Source organism: Pongo abelii, chromosome X (genome assembly GCF_028885655.2).
Source record: "Pongo abelii isolate AG06213 chromosome X, NHGRI_mPonAbe1-v2.0_pri, whole genome shotgun sequence".
Classification (NCBI taxonomy): domain Eukaryota; kingdom Metazoa; phylum Chordata; class Mammalia; order Primates; family Hominidae; genus Pongo; species Pongo abelii.
Genome location: NC_072008.2, coordinates 125,592,583 through 125,618,740, shown reverse-complemented (window position 1 = coordinate 125,618,740; position 26,158 = coordinate 125,592,583). Strand labels below are relative to the sequence as shown.

Here is a 26,158-nt window from a genome sequence, read left to right as displayed (position 1 = left end):
TCTCGCGAGAGCTTGGCAGGACCCAATGGAACGTGGGGCCCGACTTATCACAAGGGGCATTTGTTGGGGGCGGAGCTTTAACGGGAGCTTCCCGGGAGCCGTTTGTGCCCGGGGTAGCCCCGTTCGGGCCAAGCCGCTTCAGCGGGGGACGTAGCCATGAAGGAAGAGAAGGAGCACCGGCCTAAGGAGAAGCGAGTAACCCTGTTAACCCCCGCCGGGGCCACAGGCAGCGGTGGTGGGACCTCGGGGGACAGCTCCAAGGGGGAAGATAAGCAGGATCGCAACAAGGAGAAGAAAGAAGCGCTGAGCAAGGTGCCCAGTCGGCCGCTGGCCCGGGAGAGGGCGGGACGAGTCCGCAGCGCGGGGAGGATGGCTGGGAATGGGGCTGCCCCCTTTCTCTCTCAGGTTCCCCTTCTATCTCTTCGCCTGAATGGAAGTCGCATCATCCTGGTTCATCCATTCACCCGAAATGGGGAGAGCCCCTCCTGGCCAAATCCTGGGTGGGGGTGAGGAAAAGGGGGGACTCCCCAAACGGGAAGGGTTTAGGTCAGAGCTGTGAGATGATAATGGGAGGGGAGAGCGACGGTATAAAGAATGAGGAACTAAAGGTGTAATTGGGGAGAAATATTAAATAGTGAAGGAGACATGAGGGATGGGAATATTATTCATGGAGGCGAGTTGGGGGAGAGTGCAGGGTGATTAATGGTACGGGAGGGTAGATCGAGAGCATCCTATTTTGAGAGCAATGGGTGGATTTTTTGTGTTCGTTAGAGTTTTGAATTCTTAAGTTCAATGGGCAAGGATTTTGTTTTAAGATGTGTTGGACGTGGGAGAAACTTGTTACTAAATCAAGATTTCGTGGCACCCACAAAGACCAGGGTTGGCTTACTAATTTCTTGCCACTAGATCTGTTAAAAAATGGGTGATCGAAAATGATGCACAAACGTGGTAAACTGCAGGGCTGCTGTAAAGAGCAAAACCTGCGATTTTTCCTTGCTCCAGGTGGTTCTCATTTCCAGGGGTTTTTTTTTAAACCGCGTTACTATTATGTTTGACTAATTCTGAGCATTGGGCTGCAGAAGAATATTTTCTCCTGGGTTTTTACAAGTGATCTCATATTTTAAAGCCCAGCCTTCTTCAGGAACTGTGATTCTTTCAGGTATGACAGAAAATTGATTTGTACTAATTTTATTTTCCTTATGCGTTTCTTAAGGTGGTAATTCGAAGATTACCTCCCACTTTGACCAAGGAGCAGCTTCAGGAACATCTTCAACCTATGCCTGAGCATGATTATTTTGAGTTTTTTTCTAATGATACGAGGTAAAAAAAAAAAAAAAAAAAAAAAAAAAAAAAGAGGAAAGGGGTAAATGAAAAAGGTTTCTTTCATTCTTTTTATCCTACTGTTTTCCATTTGATTTTTGAGCTTGTCTTTAATATATGCATACTTGTAATTGGGCCAGACACCTGCAAGTACATTTACATAATTGCTTTCCTCTCTGCAGTTTGTATCCTCATATGTATGCCAGAGCATACATCAACTTTAAAAACCAAGAGGACATTATTTTGTTCAGGGATCGCTTTGATGGTTATGTATTCCTTGACAATAAAGGTGAGTCCTGGTAACTGAAGTAAAAAGGGAATTTCTTTGTCATTTGTATGTTTGAGACAACTTGTGCATTGTGTTGCTTCCTAGAGTTTTACACATTTAATAAGCTTATTGCAGTCTTATAAATAGATGTGACTTTTCACAGTCCTTGGTTATTTTTATTAACCTACTATTTTTTTAGTTTGATCAACTGAGTAAAATTGCAACTGTTTTCTCCTCGTGTGACACATTTTTTGCCCTGGCTTAAACCTGCTGTTTTGACTGTAGAATTTCAGCCGCAGTACTGATAAGTGACTCTTAAACTTGTTTGATAAGTTTTAAATATTTACTTCTTATTTTGCTTCAAGGACAAACATTTATTTAATTCAAATCCATTAAGCCAACAGTTCCCAATTGGGATACTGTTTAACATTCTCACAAAGTTGTATATAATTAAAACATGAAACTTGATACATCTCGGCCTGGCGTGATGGCTCACGCCTGTTATCCCAGCACTTTGGGATGCCGAGGCAGGTGGATCACGAGGTCAGGAGATCGAGACCAGCCTGGCCAACATGGTGAAACCCCGTCTCTACTAAAAATACTAAAAAAATTAGCCAGGCGTGGTGGTCCACGCCTGTAATCCCAGCTACTTGGGAGGCTGAGGCAGAAGAATTGCTTGAACCCGGGAGGCAGAGGTTGCAGTGAGCTGAGATCGCGCCACTGCACTCCAGCCTGGTGACAGAGCAAGACTCTGTCTCAAAATCAAAAAAAAAAAAAAGAAACTTGATACATTTCTTACTTTGTATCCAGAAAGGTCCAGTCTATAGGGAAGACACATTTCTGCTTTAACACTCTATTATCTGCTACCTACATTTAGCCAGAGAATATCTAAGCTGCCATTTGCCACTTTTCTTTTTGGTTTGCAATTATAGGTAAATAGTGTGTCTTCTTGTTTAGTTTTGTTTTTTTCAATATTACTTCAAAGTTGGTAAAAATTAAATTTTTGTCAGGGACTATGCCAGTAAAAATTGAAGGATTGCCACTGTTTGTCCAACTTTTATTAATCTCCCCAAGCCAGCTATTTTTCCACTCCAACTATTTTATTCCAGTAGATATTTAACTAGATTCTAGTTACTTAGCCTGGAAATCCGAGTTGTGTTTAATTTTTTCCTTGTTTAAAATCTCTTACATGTAAGTTATGAATCTTGTCAATTTATTGTTTATCTTTTGAGACAGGGTGTCCACCCAGGCTGGAGTGCTGTGGTGCAATCGCAGCTCACTGCAGCCTGGAATTCCTGGACTCAAGCAATCCTCCCACCTCTGCCTCCTGAGTAGCTGGGACTACAGATGTATGTCACCATGCCTGGCTAATTTTCTTTAAATTTTTTATAGAGATGGGGTCTCGCTACATTGCCCAGGCTGGTCTTGAACTCCTGGGCTCAAGTGATCCCCCCACCTCAGCCTCCCAAAGTGCTGGGATTACAGGTGTGAGCCACCATACCCAGCCTAACACCACTTATTAAAGAGACTATCCTTTCCTCATTGTGTTTTTTTGTTTGTTTGTTTTGTTTTGTTTTTAAATCTTAGAGACAAGGTCTGCTTATGTTGCCCAGGCTGGATTTTATTGTTTTTTTAAAATCTTGTTCACCTAGACTTAAACAGTTACACTTTATGTCCTCATCACTTAATGCCTAGACAACCACTGTCTCTAAACTTACAGGATTTTCCATTTTTTTCATTCTTGTATAATTCAGTCTATTATATTGCAATGAAATTAATCTTTTTGAAAATAATGGTTTAAATTAACAGTTGGGGGGAGAAGTCCAAACTCCTTAGCCTGGTAGTTGGAGTCCTCCATATTCTGGCCTCACTTCTGTTTCTTCAGCCTGTCTTCTACAATTTCCCTCTGTTTCAGTCTGGTTTATCTATTCCTTCTCAAATATATCACAGTTTAGTTTTTTGGTTTTTATTTTTGTTTTTTTCTTTTTCTTCTCTTTTTTTTTTTTTTTTTTTTTTTTTTTTGAGACAGAGTCTTACTCTGTCGCCCAGGCTGGAGTACAGTGGCACAATCTTGGCTCGTTACAACCTCCGCCTCCTGGGTTCAAGCAATTCTCGTTCCTCAGCCTGCCGACTTAGCTGGGATTACAGGTGTGTGCCACCACGCCTAGCTAATTTTTGTAATTTTAGAAGAGATGGGGTTTCACCATGTTGGCCAGGCTGGTCTCAAACTCCTGGCCTCAAGCAATCCACCCACCTCAGCCTCCCAAAGTGCTGGGATTACAGGCGTGAGCCACCATGCCTGGCCTAATATATCACAGTTTTGAAGCTAATCTGATTCTCTACTCACTGGGATTCCCAACATAATTTTTCTTCCATGACTGCTTTGCAATGCCTTCTGGTCAATTCTGTTTATTTTTATTTTTTTGCTTATGTCTACATGCCAGTGATTTAAGGATAGGATACCTTGTTTTTGACATTCTGTGACAGGGTACTTGTGAATTTTTTTCCCATTAGTCACTTGGGGTTTTTGTATTGAAATATAACTCACCTATAATAAAATTCATCCTCTTAAAGCATACAATTCAGTGGTTTCTGGTATATTCACAAAGTAGTACAACCATCAGTACTAATTCCAGAATGTTTTCATCCCTCCAAAAAGAAACCCATATCTATTAGTAGTTACCTCCCATTCTCTCCCTCCAGCCCCTGGCAACCACTAATCTACTTTATGTATCTTTATGATTTCCCTCCATTTCATATAAATGTAATCATACAATATGTGGTCTTTTCTGACTGGCTTCTTTTACCTAGCACAATGTTTTCAAGGTCCATCCATGTTGTAACATATAACATATATCATTACCTCATTCCTTTTGCATTTTTAAAAATTGTAAAAATACACGTAACATAAAATTTATCATCTTAACCATTTTAAGTGTACAGTTCAGTAGCATTAAGGTATATTCACACTGTTGTGCATCAATCTTGGGAACTTTTTCATCTTGAAAAACTGAAACTCTTTACCCATTAAACAACTCCTTATTTCCCTTCCTCCAGCCCCTGGCAACCACCATTATACCTTGTGTCTGTATGAGTTTGACTACTGTAGGTACCACATATAGGTGGAAACATACAGTGTCTGTCTGGCTTATTTCATTTAGCATAATATCTTCAAGGTGTATCCATGTCGTAGCATGTGTCAGAATTTTCATCTTTTTTTTTTTTTTTTTTTTTTTTTGAGATGGAGTGTCACTTTGTTGCCCAGGCTGGAATGCAGTGGCGCGATCTCAGCTCACTGCAACCTCCGCCTCCTGGGCTCAAGCAATTCTCCAGCCTCAGCCTCCCAAGTAGCTGGGATTACAGGTACCCACCACCACGCTTGGCTAATTTTTTTGTATTTTTGGTAAAGATGGGGTTTTACTGTGTTGGCCAGGCTAGTTTCGAACTCCTGACCTGAAGTGATCTGCCTGCCTCAGCCTCCCAAAATGCTAGGAATTACAGGCATGAGCCACTGCCCCCCAGCCTCATTTTTAAGACTAATATTCCAGTATATGTATATACCACATTTTGTGTATCCATTCATCTGTCAAGGGGTATTCGAGTTGCCTCCACTCTTGGCTATTGTGAACAATATTGTTATGAACACAGATGTGCAAATATTCGAGTCCTTGCTCTCACTTCTTTTGGATATATACCAAGAAATGGAGTTTCTGGAGTCATTTGGTAATTCTATTTTTATTTTATTATTTATTTATTTTGAGACAGAGTCTCTCTCTGTCACACAGGCTGGAGTGCAGTGGCACAATCTTGGCTCACTGCAACCTCCACCTCCCAGGTGCAAGCAATTCTCCTGCCTCAGCCTCCCAAGTATCTGGGATTACAGACGCCTGCCACCACACCCTGCTAATTTTTTATGTTTGTGGTAGAGACGGAGTTACACCATGTTGGCCAGGCTGGTCTCAAAGTCCTGACCTCAAGTGATCCGCCCGCCTTGGCCTCTCAAAGTGCTAGGATTACAGGTGTGAGCCACTTCGTCCCACCGGTAGTTCTTTTCTGTTTTGTTTTTTTGAGATGGAATTTCGCCCTCGTTGCCCAGGCTGGAGTAAGTACAATGGCGTGATCTTCCCTCATTGCAACCTCCACCTCCTGGGTTCAAGTGATTCTCCTGCCTCAGCCTCCTGAGTAGCTGGGATTACAGGTGCCCACCACCACACCCAGCTAATTTTTGTATTTTTAGTAGAGATGGGGTTTTACCGTGTTGGTCAGACTGGCCCAATAATTCTATTTTTAATGTTTTATGCAACTGCCATACTGTTTTCCATGGCAGCTGCATCATTTTACATTCCCACCAATACATGAGTGTTCCAGTTTCTCCACATCTTTGCCAACACTTGTTATTTTCTGCTTTTTGATAGTAGTCCTCCTAATCGGCGTGAGATGATACCTCATTGTGGTTTTGATTTGCATTTCCCTAACGACTAGTAATGTTGAACATATTTCCATATGTTTGTTAGCCATTTGTATATTATCTTTGAAGAAATGTCTATTCAAGTCTTTTGACCATTTTTCAAATTGGGTTATTTGGTTTTTTGTCGTTGAGTTATAGGAGTTCTTTATATATTCTAGATATTACCCCTTATCAGATAATATAATTTGCAAATATTTCTCCCATTCCATGGGTTGCCTTTTCACTCTGTTGATTGTGTCTTTTGATGCATAGAAGTTTCTAATTTTGATGTAGTCCAATTTATCTATTTTTTACTTTTTTTAAATAAGAGATATATTTTATCTTTTTGTTTTATTGTGGTAAGAACACTTAACATGAGATCTACCCTCTGTATTTTTACGCTTGTTGCCTGTGCTTTTGGTGACCTGGTGTATTTTTTTTAAGTGTTAACAGATTTTTCCCCAGCTTTATTGAGCTATAATTGACAAATAAAATAATATATATTTAAATTTTACTATGTGATAATTGTTTTTTCTTTTCTTTTTTTTTTTAACCAGGCTGGAGTGCAGTGGCACAATCTTAGCTTACTGCAACCTCCGCCTCCCAGGTTCAAGTGATTCTCCTGCCTCAGTCTCCCAAGTAGCTGGGATTACAGGCGTGCACTACCATGCCTGGCTAATTTTTGTATTTTTATTTATTTTTATTTTTATGTATTGATTTTTTTGAGACGGAGTCCTACTCTGTCGCCCAGGCTGGAGTGCAGTGGCATGATCTCGGCTCACTGCAATCTCTGCCTCCCGGATTCAAGTGATTCTCATGCCTCAGCCTCTAGAGTAGCTGGGATTGCAGGCACGTGCCACCACGCCCAGCTAATTTTTGTATTTTTAGTAGAGACAGTGTTTTACCATGTTGGCCAGGCGGGTCTCAAACTTCTGACCTCAAGTGATCGTCTCATCTCGGCCTCCCAAAATGCTGGGATTATAGGCGTGAGCCACCGTGCCTGGCCCAACGTGATAATTTTATATATGTATACGTAATGTAATGTATACATTATGAAATGTATACACAATGTAATGTATACATTATGAAATGTATACACAATGTAATGTATACATAATGTAAACATATATACATTATGAAATGTATACAATCAAGTTAACATATTCATCACCTCACATAACACATCACCTCACATAGTTACACTTTTAAAAAATAACAGCTTTATTGAGATATAATTCACATGCCTGAAATAGTCACCCTTTTAAAGTATAGAGTTCAGTGAATTTTAGTATATTCATAGGCTTGTGAGCCTATCACCACAATCTAAATTTAGAACATGTTCATCACCCCTAAGAGAAACCCCACCCATTAGTTGTCACTCCTCATTCTTCTCACCACTTCTAGCCCAAACTCCAGGCAGCTACTAATCTATGTTCTGTCTCTATAGATTTGCCTATTTTGGAGATTTCTAACATTTTTAAATGAAAATTAGTTTGTAGTGTCTTTTTCACATTAAAATATCACATTTTATACTTTGAATTTATATGAATATTTTACTTCCATGCCGTATTGTTTCACTGTGTTATCAGTGTGAATTTGTGGCTCCTTTTGTAGTATGTTGATTATGGTTGTGCCAGTGTGCTTTATGCCTTTGAGAGACCCTCTTCAGATGACTGCCATCAAAAGAGTCATAGAAAGCAATGGGTTGATTCCCTTATATCCACTTTTGACGTTTTCTTTGTTACAGCAAGTGTGGTCTTTTTTTTCTAAACAGGTCAGGAATACCCTGCTATAGTAGAATTTGCACCTTTTCAAAAAGCTGCAAAAAAGAAGACTAAGAAAAGAGATACCAAAGTCGGGACTATCGATGATGGTACAGTATAGCTCTAATTATATAATGCTATTGCTGTGGGGTTTTTAAAAATAATATGTTTGTGAGAGTTAATTCGACCCCAAAATTTTAAATTAGAAAATATACAAAATAAGTGAGAAATGTTATTTGCCGATGGAAGCTTTGCTTAATTGTTAGACTAGAGAGAGTTTCTTGCACAGAATCTCTGCTCTCTTTGGCTAGGGCATTTCATTCTTCAACCATTGAACAATATAATGTTGACTATTGAGTAACAAATCACCATAGATTTATTGATTAGAAGATAGTGGAAAGGCCAGGCGTGGTGGCTCACGCCTATAATCCCAGTACTTTGGGAGGCCAAGGCGGGCAGATCACCTGAGGTCAGGAGTTCGAGACCAGCCTGACCAACATGGAGAAATCCTGTCTCTACTAAAAATATAAAATTAGCCGGGTATGGTGGTGCATGCCTGTAATCCCAGCTATTCGGGAGGCTGAGGCAGGAGAATCGCTTGAACCCAGGAGGCGGAGGTTGCAGTGAGCTGAGATCACTCCATTGCACTCTAGCCTGGGCAACAAGAACAAAACTCCGTCTCAAAAAAAAAAGAAAAAGAAAATAGTGGAAAAAAATCAGGTTTCAAAGTTTAACAGGTGCTTCTTGAGGCCTCACCATTTTTATGATTATTTATTTGACTTTTGGTTTCCATTATATTTATAAAGAAGAAGGTTTGAACTGTCATGGGAAAATTTCCATACCCAGGTAACTTTGTATAAAGTAGCTGAAGTCGTCACTCCTATTTTCTGGTCTTTGGATATACAATTAGCTACACACATAGTATTAGGTTGAACAGGAATAGAAGAACTGAGGCCAGGCGCGGTGGCTCGCTCCTATAATTCCAGCACTTTGGGAGGCCAAGGCGGGCAGAGTTGCTGAGGTCAGGAGTTCGAGACCAGCCTGGCCAACATGGTGACACCCCATCACTACTAAAAACACAAAAATTAGCTAGGCATGGTGGCGGGCACCTGTAATCCCAGCTACTTGGGAGGCTGAGGCAGAAGAATTGCTTGAACCCGGGAGGCGGAGGTTGCAGTGAGCTGAGACTGCACCATTGCACTCCAGCCTGGGCAACAAGAGCAAAACTCCGTCTCAAAAAAAAAAAAAAAAAGAAAGAAAGAAAGAAAGAAATACAAGAACTGAAAAACCAAAATAATTGCCATTTAAGGTACACTGGCTCCAGATTTTGAGACCTCTGTAATGTTATGTTAAATAGCTGTTACACAACTCTTTATGTTGGATAAGGACTTAGGACCATATTTTATATCAGATTGATACTTTAGAATCATCTAGTTTAATTTCCATCATTTGTTACTATTACAGGTATTTTATAAAGAAAACACAGTAAAGACTCAATAACACATAGCTGTGATACTGGTTTTATTACAGATTTAGATCTGGAAGACTTGATCAAGTGACACATAGAGACAAGCAATATAATGGCTTAGATGTGTCACCCTTTCTGATGTTAGAGGTCTAGGAGAGAACTCCAGGAATTCCCATCACTTCAAGTGCCACATCTAGGACTTCTCTCTAATTTATCTTTTTGGAATACTTGACTTAGTTTAGTAGGACAGTGACTTTTAAAAGCAAACTATGTCGTACCCCTAGTGGTTCTGTTATAATGCATGGCGTCTCATTTTTCCTGACCCCATGTTATACCAGATTCCTATAGTGAGTATCAGTGATAGGAGTCCTGAGAGCAAGTGACCAATTAAGCTCTAAATAGTCTGCCTTGTGGGTATGGTTTGGTTTTTTTTTTTTATCTTCCACGAAGTAAAAAATTATCTTCTTTGATAAATCAGTATCCTAGATAATGTCTTCTTTTTGTTGTTTAAAGTCTATTATATTTTATGTTTCCTTAAATGATTATTTAGATCCAGAATATAGAAAGTTTTTGGAAAGTTATGCCACAGATAATGAGAAAATGACATCTACTCCAGAGACACTGCTAGAGGAAATAGAAGCAAAAAATAGAGAATTAATAGGTAAGTGGGCAAAAAGAATCAGGGCAACAGCCTTTTCATCACAGTACCTAAGTCTCCTACCTCCATCAGTTGCTAGCTGTGTGACTTCGGGGAAGCTACTAGCTTCTCTGAGACTGTTACTGTAAAATGCAGATGGTAATACCTGCCTCACAGCATTATGAGAATCCATTAATGGGGGAAAAATTCTTTGACCTATTTAGTGTCACACAAATGTAATATAAATCCAAAAAGTTCGATGACTGATAAGGAACGTTTAGACAGTGATAAGCCTTTGAAGGTCAGTTGGTATTTCCTAGTAATAAGTTCATATTCCTAAAAAAATTTTGACTTGAAAATACCAAAAAATGAAATTAGTTACTGCAAAATTGAAAACTACTTGAGGAATTCTAGCTTGGATGTTGGTTCTCAGTAATAGGCTGTCACTACTGTATCAGTAGCTCTAAACATGAACATAATCTTTGACCCAGGATTTCCACTCAGGAATTTATCCTAAGGAATATGTGGGGTTTGTTTGTTTGTTTGTTTGTTTTGCTTGCTTTTTCTCTCTCTCTCTCTCTGTGTGTGTGTGTGTGTGTGTGTGTTTTGCTTGCTTTCTCTCTCTCTCTGTGTGTGTGTGTGTGTGTGTGTGTGTGTGTGTGATGTGATGGCGTCTTGCTCTGTTGCCCAGGCTGGAGTGCAGTGTCGCAATCTCGGCTCACTGCAACTTCCGCCTCCCGGGTTCAGGTGATTCTGCCGCGGCCTCCCGAGTAGCTGGAAGTACAGGTGCCGCCACGACACCCAGCCAGTTTTGTATTTTTAGTAGAGCCGGGGTTTCACCATGTTGGCCAGGCTGATCTCGAACTCCTGACCTCAAGTGATCTGCCTGCCTTGGCCTCCTAAAGTGCTGGGATTAGAGGCATGAGCCACTGTGCCTGGCCAGGAATATGTGTTTTAAGATGGCTGTAAGGCTAATAGCTTATTCAGAATGTTGAAAATGAAAAATATTCTTCCAAAACTTGACTTTTATTAATAGATGGATAGTATAAGCCCATTTCTGGTAACTTTCTTAGAATAAATTCCCAGAAGTGGAATTATGGGGTCAAAAGGATTAGATATTTTTAGCCCCTTCCCACCAACTTCTTCCAGTTGAACAAGTTTATACTCCTATCAGTAAAACAAGAGAATGTCCTAAGTACTTAATTCTCATCAGTTGGGAATGACTCTTTTAATAAATTATTTTGTTGTTTTAATTTGAATTTCTTCACTTTTTAAAAGGTATTTTAATCCCGTATTGTTGAAATCGAATGCTGTAAAACTTCTTTCTGATATTACAGTTGTGATCTTTCTGCATAAGGGGTGTACACGTTTTCCCACCTTGGGTGGTTGGCAGGGAATGTCAGAAAATGGAATCGTTTCTAGGGGTTGATAAGTATTATTAATAATCTGTTTACATTTATGTAGCTAAAAAGACAACCCCACTTTTGAGCTTCCTGAAAAACAAGCAGGTAAATCTTTTGTCTTTATAGTTCTCTCAATACTTTAATTTCATTGCTTTGCATTCTATAAACATTTTAAGAGCATTGGGTTTCTAGAGGAGAAATAGCTGCTTTTTCCACCATTACTCTTTAAGGATTTGCCTTGTTGGTCTCACTCTCTGGCCCGCTCCTTCACTCTGGTTGTTGGACCAGGAGTTCACTCTACAAACCTGGAATGTTCTTAGGTTGTCCCAGAGACACTCTTTTGATATTCTGAAAACCTCTGGAGAGATAGTAAGGCAGCAGTGGAAGACTAATATTAGCAGGTCCTGGTCTTCACTGTCTTTCGTTTTCTGGGTGGAGTGGGGATAACGGTGGTAGAATGCCACTTTGTAGAAAGTAGGAAGGAAAGATTATTCAGTTGGGGCCTACCATGCCTTCGGGATTTATTAGGGTTTTGGTGATGATTATTTTATTTGAAGGCTTGTGTTGATGTTTCTTTCTAGAGAATGAGAGAAGAAAAGAGAGAAGAAAGAAGGAGGAGAGAAATAGAAAGAAAAAGACAAAGAGAAGAAGAGAGGAGGAAATGGAAAGAAGAAGAGAAACGAAAAAGGAAAGATATAGAAAAGCTAAAGAAGATAGACAGAATTCCAGAAAGGGACAAATTAAAGGATGAACCAAAGATTAAGGTATGAGAATGTTGAAACTGACTGCCTGTTGCTAAAAATTGCATGTATCTACTTCTTTAAATATGCATGCGTCTTGTGTTGGTATAAATGAATTTTTTGTTTTGTTTTTGTTCTCTTTTGGGGGGAAGTGATCCAGTAAAAATCTTTCCTGTAACACTAATAGTATTAGTTTTTAAATTTAAGATCATTTAAAAGGATTAAGTAGTATGTTATTTCTTCAGTGCAGATCTGTGCTGTTTTTGTCTTTGAAAATGTTTGATTTTTAGACTACTGTCCTCTAAATTCATAGTAAATGAGGGCTTAGGGCTGGCTGGCATGATTTATGGGTTTTATTCAGCTTTTCCTTCATAATTGATACATGAAGTTACCTCATCTGTTTGTTTTCCACTGTCTTCAGGTACACAGGTTTCTGTTACAAGCTGTGAATCAGAAAAATGTAAGGACCAAGTACATGATACAGAGCATCTAGTATCATGTCACACACACAGGTCTTAGCTAATAAGTCCTTTTGGTGGTGGTGGTGGTAGTGTTACTTGTTGAAAACCCCTTCAGGTTGACTTGAGTCTTCTTAAAAGCTGAGCTATTTTATTATAAATTTCTACTTTAAAAGGAAGCCCAGGTGACTTCCTAATGCTCTGCTGTGTACCCAGAAGCTTCATTGACCTACAGCCAGAGGACAACCATGCCTATATAGTTCTTTCTCCTCTTCTTATATGCTTCTCATAACTGGCTGCCTTGTGGGAGGACTAGGGATAAATACCCTGCAATATATGCCTTTCCCTCTCACATGACTCCCGTAGTATCTTCCTGCATATAGCTGGGAATCTGTTAGCAGCAGATTCGGATTCATGCATTGCATTTGGGAAGAAGAAAACCTGCAGAAAGATCCCAACCTTGCCACTTCCCTTCTAAGGGCATGGCTTGGGCAGCCCTTGTTTCAACATATTTCCTGGGGAAGTACTAGGACCTAGTACTTCAGATAAAGTCAAAGAAAATCTCACAGAGAGGGTGGCAGGGTCTCCTTATTTTATTTCCTGAATATTCAGCAGTTTATGTAGTAAGGGTTCCCTAAGTCTCTACGGGGCTCATTACTGGTGATGAGGGGCTTGGGGGAGGACGGAGTTTCTCATCTTAATTCTTTCCAGCAATCTCTCTGTCTGCTGTGCCACAAGTGACTTGACTTGCTATTCCTAACAATCAGCAAGGCGGAAGGTAGAGCCAGCCATGCTAGAGATATTCATTAATGTTCTTATTAGAGTAATGGACACCTTGGTTTCTAATAAGGATGTTCATTGGAGAAATAAGAGCACTTCCAATGAAACCTGCACATGGTATCCTCACTTTACACTGGTGCCTTCTCAGTGTCCATTTTGGACTCACCATTTGCAGTGGCTGTCTGTGTGCCAAAATGCTTCATGCTTATGTCTTGTGGTGCTTTGCCTTTTGCTTAGTAATTTACATGATGCCTTCACCCTGAGATAAACCTTGTATGATACCTTCACTCTGAGACTTGAAATTCTTCTATTTTGCCTAAGAATCTCTCTGCTTATCCAACACTTGGAGGTATTCTCGAGAGATTCATAGCAGCGATGTAAAAACAATGGCATTTTTGAACATGCGTAAATATGGCATTAAATACAGAGTTCCTACTCAGTAGAGATGGAACTTCACTATTTGGTTGTATAAGGCAGTTAGATGTTTAAATCAAATGCCAAATAATTCTTGTTATTAATCTGTAATGGCAAGATAATTGTACCATCATAAGTATGTTATTCTCAGGCTCAAGGCAAAATTATTCCTGCAATGGATCTCTCCTTTGGTGACCAAGGTATTTGTCATTCCAAGTACTACATAAAAACAGTCCCAACAGAAACAATCTGCCTATCACTTAAAATTTGTGGGCTGTTTCCCATTAAGTTATATCAACATGCTGGTTTGCTACAGAAGCATACTTTGAAGTATGCATTGATTCACTTAAAGGTTGACCCATTTAAAGCCAAAGGAAGCCGGGCACAGTGGCTCACACCTGTAATCCCAGCACTGTGGGAGGCCGAGGCAGAAGGATGGTGTGAGCCCAGAAGTTTGAGACCAGCCTGGGCAACATGGTGACACCTTGTCTCTACAAAAAAATTAAAAAATTAGCCGTATGTGGTGGTGTGCACCTGTTTTCCCAGCTACTCAAGAGGCTGAGGCAGGAGGACCACCTGAGCCCAGGAGGTCAAGGTTGCGGTGAGCCATGTTCATGCCACTGCAGTCCAGCACGGGCAACAGAGTGAGACCCTGCCTCAGAATAAAAGCCAAAGGAGTCTTGATCCTATTGCCACAAAGTGATTAAACCACTTCATTCAAGTGGATAACACTTTAACATTAATAGCATCCTTTTAGTAAATTACTGCTCTTGTGCACTAGTTGTTCACCGAAAGATTAAGTGTACCTGCAGAGATGGGGGCCTTGTCTAGTCTAAATTTTAAATATTTGGTATACTGGGTTTTTAATAGAAGATAGTGTCCCAGCCTTCAAAATAAAAATAAACATTTTATCTTTAAAGCTGCTCAAGAAGCCAGAAAAAGGAGATGAAAAAGAATTGGATAAAAGAGAAAAAGCCAAGAAATTGGACAAAGAGACTCTCAGTGATGAAAGAGCCAGTGGGCAAAGTTGTACATTGCCCAAGCGTTCTGATAGTGAACTTAAAGATGAAAAACCAAAGAGGTCAGTAGTCAAGGACTCTTTGTTATGTTTGATTTATACATGCTAGTTTTGCTACTATGTCCTGGCCATGTACCTGAATTAAGATAAGCTGTTTTATGCAGGGCAGGGGGATGAGGAGGAACGGTTTCAGAATATTCTTGTATCTTAATCTGGGTGAATGGTTTTGGGGTTTTGTTCCTTCTTAAAACACTAGTATTTTTCACTCTGCTCTAAAAGTGCAACCTCATTGCAGGGGCCAAATCAGAATCACAGTGTTCCTACATTTGTGATTACAAGATCTTTCAGGGTTCTGTCTCAGATTTGTTTTTCATGCAGACCTGAAGATGAGAGCGGCAGAGACTACAGGGAGAGGGAACGGGAATATGAACGAGATCAGGAGCGCATACTTCGAGAAAGAGAGAGGCTGAAGCGGCAAGAAGAAGAGCGCCGTAGGCAGAAGGAGCGCTATGAGAAAGAGAAGACTTTTAAGAGAAAAGAAGAAGAAATGAAAAAAGAGAAAGACACACTTCGGGATAAAGGAAAGAAGGCTGAAAGTACAGAATCAATAGGCAGCTCAGAAAAAACTGAAAAGAAAGAAGAAGTGGTCAAGAGAGATCGAATAAGAAACAAGGTGCTGCTTGTCATTAAACTTGTTTATGAGGGTTTTTTTTCCCTTTTCCTGCAAGTGTAAAGAAAGGGCTAGTAGTTCACTGTTATTATAGAATTTTTAAAGGGGAACTTTAATCATCTGCAACTTTTTTTTTTTTTTTTTTTTTGAGACAGTCTCGCTATGTCGCCCAGGCTGGAGTGCAGTGGCGCAATCTCGGCTCACTGCAAGCTCCGCCTCCCGGGTTCACGCCATTCTCCTGCTTCAGCCTCCCAAGTAGCTGGGACTACAGGCGCCCACCACCACGCCCGACTAATTTTTTTGTATTTTTAGTAGAGACAGGGTTTCACCGTGTTAGCCAGGATGGTCTTGATCTCCTGACCTCGTGATCCACCTGCCTCAGCCTCCCAAAGTGCTGGGATTACAGGCGTGAGCCACCACGCCTGGCCAACTTTTATTTCAGTCTTGGCTGGGCTTTTATTAACTTACTATAGAAATTGTAAACATACACAAAAGTAGAATAGAGAATAGTATGATGGGCCAGGTGCAGTGGCTCACACCTGTAATCCCAGCACTTTGGGAGGCTGAGGTGGGTGGATTGCTAGAGCCTAGGAGTTCTAGACCAGCCTGGCCAACGTGGTGAAACCCCGTCTCTACTAAAAATACAAAAAATCAGCTGGATGTGGTGGCGCACACCTGTAATCTCAGCTACTCGGGAGGCTGAGGCAGAAGAATCGCTTGAACCTGGGAGGTGGAGGTTGAGGTGAGCCGAGATCACACCATTGTATTCTAGCCTGGGCAACAGAGCGAGACTCAGTCTCAACAGAAAAAACTGGCTGGGCACGGTGGCTCACGCCTGTAATCCCAGCACTTTGGGAGGCCAAGGCGGGCAGATCACGAGGTCAGGAGATCAAGACCGTCCTGGCTAACATGGTGAAACCCCATCTCTACTAAAAATACAAAAAATTATCCAGGCATGGTGGTGGGTGTCTGTAGTCCCAGCTACTCGGGAGGCTGAGGCAGGAAAATGGTGTGAACCTGGGAGGCGGAGCTTGCAGTGAGCCAAGATCGCGTCACTGCACTCCAGCATGGACGACAGAGCCAGACTCCGTCTCAAAAAAAAAAAAAAAAGCGAATAGTATGATGAACTCCATGTACTGTACCCATCACCCAGCAGTTCATAGCCAACCTTCTTTCTATTCTACCTCATCCCTACCCCTACTAGATTATTTTCAGACAAACCCTACACATAATTTCTTCCTTAAATACTTCAGTATATGAGATAAATACTCCATTAATATTACCCTAGTAGCGTTTTCACACCAAAAAAAACTAACAATAATTCCTTAACGTCCTGTCTATTCAGTGTTCATATGTTCCCAATTGCTTCATTAATGTCTTTTTAAAATTAATTAATTATTTATTTTTTGAGACAGAGTCTCGCTCTGTCATCTAGGCTGGAGTGCAGTGGCATGATCTTGGCTCACCACAACCTCCACCTCCCGGGTTCAAGTGATTCTCCTGCCTCAGCCTCCCGAATAGCTGAGACTACAGGCTCAAGCCACCATGCCCGGCTAATTTTTGTATTTTTAGTAGAGACAGGGTTTCACCATGTTGGCCAGGCTGGTCTCGAACTCCTGACCTCAGGTGATCCTCCCGCCTCAGCCTCCCAAAGTGCTGGGATTACAGGCATGAGCCACCGCGCCCAGCCTAATGTCTTTTTTTTAATAGGACCTAAACAAATTCCACAAATTATGCTTCCTTGAAACGTCTTCTTCAGTTCTCTTTTGTTTTTAATTTTTTTGAGACAGAGTCTTGCTATGTCACCCAGGCTGGAGTGCAGTGGTACAATCTCAGCTCACTGTAGCCTCGACCTCCTGGGCTTAAGCCATCCCCCTACCTCAGCCTCCAGAGTAGCTGGGACTACAGGCATGCATCACCATGCCCAGCTAATTTTTAAGTTTTTTTGTAGAGATGAGGTCTCCCTATGTTGCTCAGGCTGATCTCAAACTTTTGAGCTCAGCCGATCCCCTCAAAGTATTGGGAATAAAGCTGTGAGCCACTGCACCCAGCCAAATTTTCTTTTAATCTAAACAATTTCCCCTTCTCTTGTTTTCCTGCCATTTGTTGCAGAAACCAATTTGTCTTGTAGGGCTTTTCCTGTTCTGAATTGGCAGATTACATCCCCGTGCTATTATTTAACGTGTTCCTCTATCTTCTGTGCTTCCTTTAAAACTGGCACTTAGGGCCTGGCATGATGGCTCATGCCTATAATCCCAACAATTTGGGAGGCCAAGTCAGGAGGATCGCTTAAGCCCAAAAGTTGGAAAGCAGCCTGGGCAACATAGGGAGAGCTTGTTTGTACTAACAATGTAAAAACAGCCCAGCGTGGTAGCGCGTGCCTATAATCCCAGTTACTAGGTACCTGAGGTGGGAGGATTGTTTGAGTCTGGAATGTCGAGGCTGCAATAAGCCTTGATCATTCCACTTGCTCTTCAGCCTGGGTGACAGGGTGAGGCCCTATCTCCAAAAAAAATTTACCCAAGCATATAAAATAGTAATTACCAAATGGTTGCTTTTCTTTGGAGATGGAGAGAGGAAGTAGGCAAGTTGTCATTTACCATGCCCTCACATTTTTGGTCTTAAATGACTTCACTTGAGTATATATTCATACATAACTATGACTCTTAAAAATCCCATATAAAAGCTTAGTAGCATTGTTGTAACAGTAACATATTTTATTGTACTTCAGGATCGTCCAGCGATGCAGCTTTACCAACCAGGAGCTCGAAGCCGAAATCGACTCTGTCCCCCTGATGACAGCACCAAGTCTGGAGATTCAGCAGCAGAAAGGAAGCAGGAAAGTGGTATTAGCCATAGAAAAGAAGGAGGAGAGGAGTGATAAGTCCAGATGACCTTAGGTGTCCTGACTGTCTAGGCAGCCAAAGAGCACACGTTAAGCAATCCAGAAGTGCCTTCAGGGCAAAGAATAGAGAGAAAGGGAGTCGCTGTGCTGGTGGGGTACACTGCAGAGGAGTAAGTCTTGTGTCAAAGCAGGAATCTGATCATAGGTTCAGAATTGGAAGTACAATTTCATTGCTTTTGCAATTTCTACAAATTAATTTTAAAGTGTCAGAAAAAGGTGACGGTGAGGACATGCATTGCAATTTGCAGGGGGAATTGTCAAGTGAGGACTTCATCACATATGACACGAGAGAAAAGTAAGAGCTGGTTCTAAAATCAAAAGCTGTTGTTCATCCTGAATTGAATTTTCTGAATTTGGGTGGAGCAGAGTCGCTTTGAAGCCTTGTTCCGATCTAGTTCTATTGTATTGTTGATGATAAGTGTTGACTTTGGGTAGTGTAGAAGCAACAAGCTTGTCCTTGTAGTACAAGTACAGTGAAGGATAGAACACACTTTCGTTGATGCAAAAATTTAAATAGTTATGTTACTTCTGTATCCAATGTCCTAAAGTTTTAGGATTAGTTTTAGTTTTTTGTTTGCTTATATGAGCTTAGCGTAAAGAATATTTTTAAACTTCGTGTTTTGTCGTCAGCATCTTTTCTATTAAGAGGTAAAATGTAGTCCTTGTTTGACTCTTGACAATCCAGTGTGTTTGATCTTAGGTCTCATGATCTGAGTGCATACCCTCTCCGGGAAGGAAACTGCACCAATGTCTATTCCTGTTAAATAGCAACTTTTAGTCTCAGCTTGTTTTGTTTTGATGTCAATAAATAGTAACAGCATTCAAGTGTGAAGCTAAGTGTGTTTATTAACTTTACTAAATAGCTATGAGTTTTGAGAAATTAAATTTTTGACATCTGACATCACTCACCTTCTGGTGAAGCCTAAGGGAGCTTTAACTCATGGCAGAAGGTGAAGTAGAAGCAGGCATCTCACCCAAAACTGTAAACAAAAGTAAGAGCTGGTTCTAAATAAAACAAATAAAAGTCTATTAATTTAAACATAAAATAGGCTGGACGCAGTGGCTCACGCCTGTAATCACAGCATTTTGGGAGGCCAAGGTGGGCGGATCACTTGAGGTCAGGAGTTCGAGACTACCCTGGCCAACATGGTGAAACCCCATCTCTACTAAAAATACAAAATTATCTGGGCGTGGTGGTGGGCACCTGTAATCCCAGCTACTCGGGAGGCTAAGGCACGAGAATTGCTTGAGCCTGGGAGGTGGAGGTTGCAGTGAGTCAAGATTGTGCCTCTGCACTCCAGCCAGGGCAACAGAGCAAGACCCCATCTCTAAAATAATTTTTAAAAATTAGCTGGGCATAGTGGTGTGCACCCGTAGCCCCAGCTACTCAGGAGGCTGAGGCTGGAGGATCACTTCAGTCTGGGAAGTCAAGGCTACAGTGAGCCATGATCACACCACTGCACTCCAGCCTTGGTTACAAAGTGAGACCCTGCCTCAAAAAATTTAAAAAAATAATAATTTAAAAATAAATATAAACTGTTAGAAACAATAGGAAAGCAAGTGTTTGATCAGTTTCTGCCTCCTTTTCTTCAGATACATGTTTGATTTCTTTGGAAATAAAGGTAGTATGGAGACAACTCAGACCCTGGCTATCTAAACAATAATTGAGCACCTCCTAGTATGTGTTGGCACTGACACTATGGTAGTGAACACAACGTGGTTGCTTTCTCATGATGCTTACAGCCATGGGGAGTTAGCTGCTCTGGTGGAGAGAAGTGATGCTAAGGGAAGGAGGCAGGAAAAATTTAAAGGGTGAGGGCAGTGGGGGTAGCTAGTTCCAGGGCAGTGAAAAAGGATGACTTGGGCATTCATGAAGCTTTAATGCCTTCAAAATCTGGAGGAACTGGAACTGGACCACCCTCCACAGCATGCATACATAAGGTAGTCCGGAGACAGTAATTAAGCTTTGATTATAAAATTAAGATGTAACTTTCTATGACATTCACAGATGTTATCTTTAATTCCATAGAGGAAAGGTTAATTAAGGAGGTTTTGTAACCTTTTGTTGGTATCAAGAGTCCTGTATGTTACATGTTTTTGATGGCAGGGTGGGGGCAGGCTGCCTAGATTTTTCTTTACTGTCTCTGGGCTGTCCTTTATACTACAAAAATTTATTATACCAATTATATCATTATTCAAGGTAGCCAAGATTACACTTGATAAATTCTTGGAAAGTATATGCTGACAGCTATATACATAGGATTAGTCATCCTTAGAAATCTCACAAAAGGCCGGGCGCGGTGGCTCAGGCCTGTAATCCCAGCACTTAGGAAAGCCACGGTGGGTGGATCACATGGGGTCAGGAGTTTAAGACCAGCCTGGCCAACATGGCAAAAACCCGTCTCTACTAAAAATACAAAAATTATCCGAGTGTGGTGGTGGGCACCTGTAATCCCAGCTACTCTGGAGGCTGAGGCAGGAGAATTGCTTAAACCTGGGAGGCAGAGATTGCAGTGAGCCAAGATCATGCCACTGCAGTCCAGCCTGGGCAACAGAGTGAGACTCCATCTCAAAAAAAGGAATGAAATGGGCCAGGTGTGATGGCTCATACAGGTAATCCTAGCATTTAGGAGGCCAAGGCAAGAGGATCACTTAACTTCAGGAATTTGAGACCAGCCTGGGCAACATAGGGAGACCCCATCTGTACCAAAAATTTAAAAACTTAGCCCAGTGTGGGAGAGTGTGCCTGCAATCCCAGCTGCTAGGGAGCTGAGATGGGAGGATTGCCTGCCTGTATCTGGAATGTCAAGGCTGCAATGAGCTGCATTTGTGCTACTTGCACTTCAGCCTGGGTGACACAGTGAGACCCTGTAAAATAAATTTACCCAGGCTTATAAAATAATAATTACAAAATGGTTGCTTTTCGTTGGAGATGGAGAGAGGAAGTAGAGAAGTTGTCATTTACCGTGCCCTCATATTTATGGTCTTAAATGACTGGGCTTTAGGATATATTAATATATAACTTATGATTCAGAAAATCCCATGTAAAAGCTGAGTAGCGTTGTAACAGTAACATATTTCATTGTACTTCAGGGTCGTCCAGGGATGCAGTCTTACCATCCAGGAGTTCAAAGCCACTATCAACACTATTTTCCTGATGACAGCACCAACTATAGATACTCACCAGTAGAAGAAAAGCAGGAAAGTAGTATTAGCCATAGAAAAGAAGGAGAAGGAGGAGGCCAGGCACGGTGGCGCACACCTGTAATCCCAGCACTTTGGGAGGCTGAGGTGGGCAGATTGCATGAGGTCAGGACTTCGAGACCAGCCTGGCCAACATGGTGAAACCCAGTCTCTACTAAAAATACAAAAATCTGTCGGGTGTCAGGGCAGGTGCCTGTAGTCCCAGCTACTTGGGAGGCTGCGGCAGAATTGCTTGAATCCAGGAGGCGGAGGTTGCAGTGAGCAGAGATTGTGCCATTGCACTCCAGCCTGAGCAACAAAGTGAGACTCAATCTCAAAAAAAAACAAACAAACAAAAAAAGAAGGAAGAGAGGTGTGTGATAAGTCCTGATGGCCTTAGGTGTCCTGACTGTCTAGGCAGCCAAAGGGCACATGGTAAGCCATCCAAAAGTGCCTTCAGGGCAAAAGAATAGAGAGAAAGGGGGTCGCTGTGCTCGTGGGATACACTGCAGAGGAGTAAGTTTTACGTCAAAGCAGGAATCTGATCAGAGGTTCCGAATTGGAAATACAATTTCATCATTTTTGCAATTTCTACAAATTAATTTTAGTGTCAGAAAAAGCTGATTGTGAGGACATGCATTGCAGTTTGCAGGAGGGAAATGTCAAATGAGGACTTCATCACATATGACATGAGAGAAAAGTAAAAGCTGGTTCTAAAATCAAAAGCTGTTGTTCATCCTGAATTGAATTTTCTTAATTTGGGTGGAGTAGAGTCTTTGAAGTCTTGTTCCAATCTTGTTCTATTGCATTGTTGTTGGTAACTGTTGACTTTGTGTAGTGTAGAAGCAACAAGCATGTCCTCATAGTACACAAGTACAGGGAAAGATAGAACAAACTTTCGTTGATGCAAACATTTATTTTTTATTTCCTTTTTTTGTTTGTTTGTTTGTTTGAGAAAGAGTACTGAATTCATCTCTTGGAAGTATTGAAAGGAGATGAATGATATTAGTTTCTGCCTTCACTAGCTTACCTTGGTTTTTTCCACCAGGGAAAGATCAATTCATGGTTCACTACTATATTAGGCCATTCTTGCATTGCTATAAAGAAATGCCTAAGAGTTGTTAGTTTATAAGAAAAGAGGTTTAATTGGTTCACAGTTCTGCAGGCTGTACAAGCATGGCATCTGACATCGCTCAGCTTCTAGGAGGCCTCAGGGAGCTTTTATTCATGGCGGAAGGTGAAGCAGGAGCAGGCATCTCACATCACAAGAGTGAGCAAGAGAGTGAGTGCGGGGAGGAGGTGCCACACTTTACAACAACCAGCTCTGTAAGAACTCACTATGGAGAGGACAGCACCAAGCCATGAGGGATCTGCCCCATAACCCAAACACCCCACCAGGCCCCACCTACAACACTGGGGATTATATTTCCATGAGATTTGGGTGGGGACAAATATCCAAACCACATCAACTGTTCTGGTCCCATAAGAACAAAATGTTTAGACAACATCCTTGAGCTTTTGCCTGATTTTCATTCATTCTGCCAGCCCTTCCTAACATGGCATCAGTTTGCCTTTACTTTCTAAATAACTTTGTTTCCTCAGTTTTTAGAAACAAGTAGCCCAAGAGGCATGTAGAAGAGCCACCAATAATGATTGAAAGTGAATGATTGTCAGCTGGGCGACAGGATTAAGGGAAGGGAAAATTTCAAGAAGGAAATTGGCTGACAATGTCCCATGCCACAGAGAGATTAAGGAAGACAAGAAATGGAAGTGTTCATTGGATTTGGCAGTCGTGATTTCATTAGTGAACTAATGAAACTGATGACCTAAAAGAGACAGAAATCATGTTACAGTGAGGGGTGAATGGCAGGTGGGAAATGGATGTATGGATTTGGAACTCATCCATTTTTATTTAGGTGGCCACTGAAGTCATGGCCATGGATTCTGTCACTTTAGGGAGAGAGAAAAGAATAGAAGCAGACCTAGGGCCCAGCCTTGAATAACGCTAACATTACATAGAGGTAAGGAAATGTATCTACAAAGACAGAGAAGGACTAGGCAGAGAATAGGAGAAAAACCAGAAGACTCTGGGTTACTTAATCCAAGAGAAAAGTTTCAAGGAAGAGGAGTGGCCAGCAGGGTTGGATGCCGCTGAATGGTCAAGTATGATGCCTGACAAAGGCCATGGCATTCAGTGACTTGCAAATCATTGATGACCTACAATTATGGGACAGGGAAGCCAGATTGGGTTGAGGAACGAAACAATATATACAACTTTTTAGAGAAGTACAAGGGAACTTCAAAAGTCTGTGGACCCTTAGTTCTACTTTGAGGCCTCCTTCACATTCTCCTTAACATATCAAAGTATAATTATAAGAAAGAATCGCCAGGCAGGGTGGCTGACGCCTGTAATCCAGCACTTTGGGAGGCCAAGGCGGGCAGATCACGAGGTCAGGAGTTTGAGACCAGCCTGGCCAATATGGTGAAAACCCATCTCTACTAAAAATACAAAAATTAGCCAGGCATGATGGCGCACGCCTGTAGTCCCAGCTACTCGGGAGGCTGAGGCAGAAGAATCGCTTGAACCGGGGAGGCGGACGTTGCAGTAAGCCGAGATTGCGCCACCGCACTCCAGCCTGGGAGACAGAGTGAGACTCCATCTCAGAAAAAAAAGAAAGAATTGGCTAGGCATGGTGGCTCACGCCTGTAATCCCAGCACTTTCGGAGGCAGAGGTGGATGTATCACCTGAGGTCAGGAGTTCAAAACCAGCATGGCCAACATGGTGAAACCCCGTCTCTACTAAAAATATAAAAATTAGCTGGGTGTGGCAGTTGGCTCCTGTAATCCCAGCTACTCGGGAGGCTGAGGCAGGAGAATCGCTTGAACCCAGGAGGCAGAGGTTGCAGTGAGCTGAGATGGCACCACTGCACTCTAGCCCAGGTGACAAGAACAAAACTCCGTCTCCAAAAAAGAAAGAAAGAATCATGATATGCAGTAAGTTCCTATAAGGATTTTTTTTTTTTTTTTTTTTTAAGTAAAGACTCCCTCTGGCACCCAAGCTGGAGTGCAATGGCACAGTCGCGGCTCACTGCAGCGTTGACATTCTGGGCTCAGTTGATTCTCCCACCACAGCTTCTTGAGTAGCTGAGATTACAGGCATGTGACACCACACTCAGCTACTTTTTGTATTTTTTGTAGAGATAGGTTTTTCCCATGTTGCCCAGGCTGGTCTCAAACTCCTGGGATCAAGCAATCCGCCCACCTTAGCCTCCCAAAGTGCTGAGATTACAGGCATGAGCCACTGTGCCCAGCCTCATATGGATTTTCAAAAGAAAAGAGGCCAGGCGCGATGGCTCACGCCTGTAATCACAGCACTTTGGGAGGCCAAGGCAGGTGGATCACCTGAGGTCAGGAGTTCAAGACCAGCCTGGCCAACATGGTGAAACCTGGTCTCTACTAAACAATACAAAAAAAATTTAGCGAGGCATGGTGGCATGTGCCTTTCCTTCCAGCTCCAACTACTTGGAAGGCTGAGTCAGGAGAATCGCTTGAACCTGTGAGGCAGAAGTTGCAGTGAGCCAATATTGAGCCACTGCACTCTAGTCTGGGCAACAGAGCGAGACTCTGGCTCGAAAAAAGAAGAAAAGAAAACCTGAAAAAAGAAAAAAAAGTCGTCCCTCTCCCTCTCCCTCTCCCCTTTCTTCGGTCTCCCTCCTTCTTTTTTCGGTCTCCCTCTGTTGCCGAAGCTGGACTGTACTGCCATGATCTCGGCTTGCTGCAACCTCCCTGCCTCGGGCTCCTGTGACTCTCCTGCCTCGGCCTGCCGAGTGCCTGGGATTGCAGGCGCGCGCCACCACGCCTGAATGGTTTTTGTATTTTTGGTGGAGACGGAGTTTCGCCGTGTTGACCGGGCTGGTCTCCAGCTCCTGGCCTGGAGTGATCTGCCTGCCTCGGCCTTCCGAGGTGCTGGGATTGCACACGGAGTCTCGCTCACTCAATGCTCAATGGTGCTCAGGCTGGAGTGCAGTGGCGTGATCTCGGCTCGCTACAACCTCCACCTACCAGCCTCCTGCCTTGGCCTCTTAAAGTGCTAAGATTACAGCCTCTGCCCCCCCGCCACCCCGTCTAGGAAGTGAGGAGCGTCTCTGCCTGGCCGCCCATCGTCTGGGATGTGAGGAGCCCCTCTGCCCGGCCGCCCCATCTGGGAAGTGAGGAGCGCCTCTCCCCGGCCGCCATCCCGTATAGGAAGTGAGGAACCTCTCTGCCTGGCCGCCCATCGTCTGGGATGTGAGGAGCACCTCTGCCCGGCTGCCCCGTCTGGGAAGTGAGGAGTGCCTCTGCCCAGTCGCCCAACGTCTGGGAAGTGAGGAGCACCTCTGCCCGGCCGCCCCGTCTGGGAGGTGAGGAGTGCCTCTGCCCGGCCGCCACCCCGTCTGGGAGGAAGTGAGGAGCGCCTCTGCCCGGCCGCTGCCCCGTCTGGGAAGTGAGGAGTGCCTCTGCCCGGCCGCCACCCCGTATGGGAAGTGAGGAGCGCCTCTGCCTGGCCACCCCGTCTGGGAGGTGAGGAGCGCCTCTGCCCGGCTGCCCCGTCTGGGAGGTGAGGAGTGCCTCTGCCCGGCCGCCACCCCGTCTGGGAGGAAGTGAGGAGCACCTCTGCCCGGCTGCCCCGTCTGGGAGATGAGG

The 26,158-nt window shown here is 42.6% G+C and overlaps 1 protein-coding gene across 4 annotated transcripts; it reads left to right on the top strand.

Annotated features, from left to right (window-relative positions):
- Window positions 1-11: 11 nt before the first annotated feature.
- UPF3B (UPF3B regulator of nonsense mediated mRNA decay) lies at window positions 12-24,471 on the top strand. Of its 4 annotated transcripts, XM_054545002.2 has the most exons (12): window positions 12-312; window positions 1,214-1,320; window positions 1,503-1,609; window positions 7,810-7,908; window positions 9,817-9,927; window positions 11,368-11,411; window positions 11,888-12,070; window positions 12,468-12,506; window positions 14,619-14,779; window positions 15,095-15,389; window positions 18,118-18,226; window positions 21,386-24,471. In XM_054545002.2, exons 1-12 carry the CDS (start codon window positions 157-159, stop codon window positions 21,634-21,636), a joined length of 1,662 nt encoding a protein of 553 aa, XP_054400977.2. In that variant the 5' UTR covers window positions 12-156; the 3' UTR covers window positions 21,637-24,471. The 4 variants fall into 4 exon arrangements, with proteins under 4 accessions (XP_054400977.2, XP_054400978.2, XP_054400979.1 ...); XM_054545003.2 differs by lacking the exon at window positions 12,468-12,506 and having other exon boundaries at window positions 21,386-24,468; XM_054545004.1 differs by lacking the exon at window positions 21,386-24,471 and having other exon boundaries at window positions 18,118-19,116.
- Window positions 24,472-26,158: the final 1,687 nt, after the last annotated feature.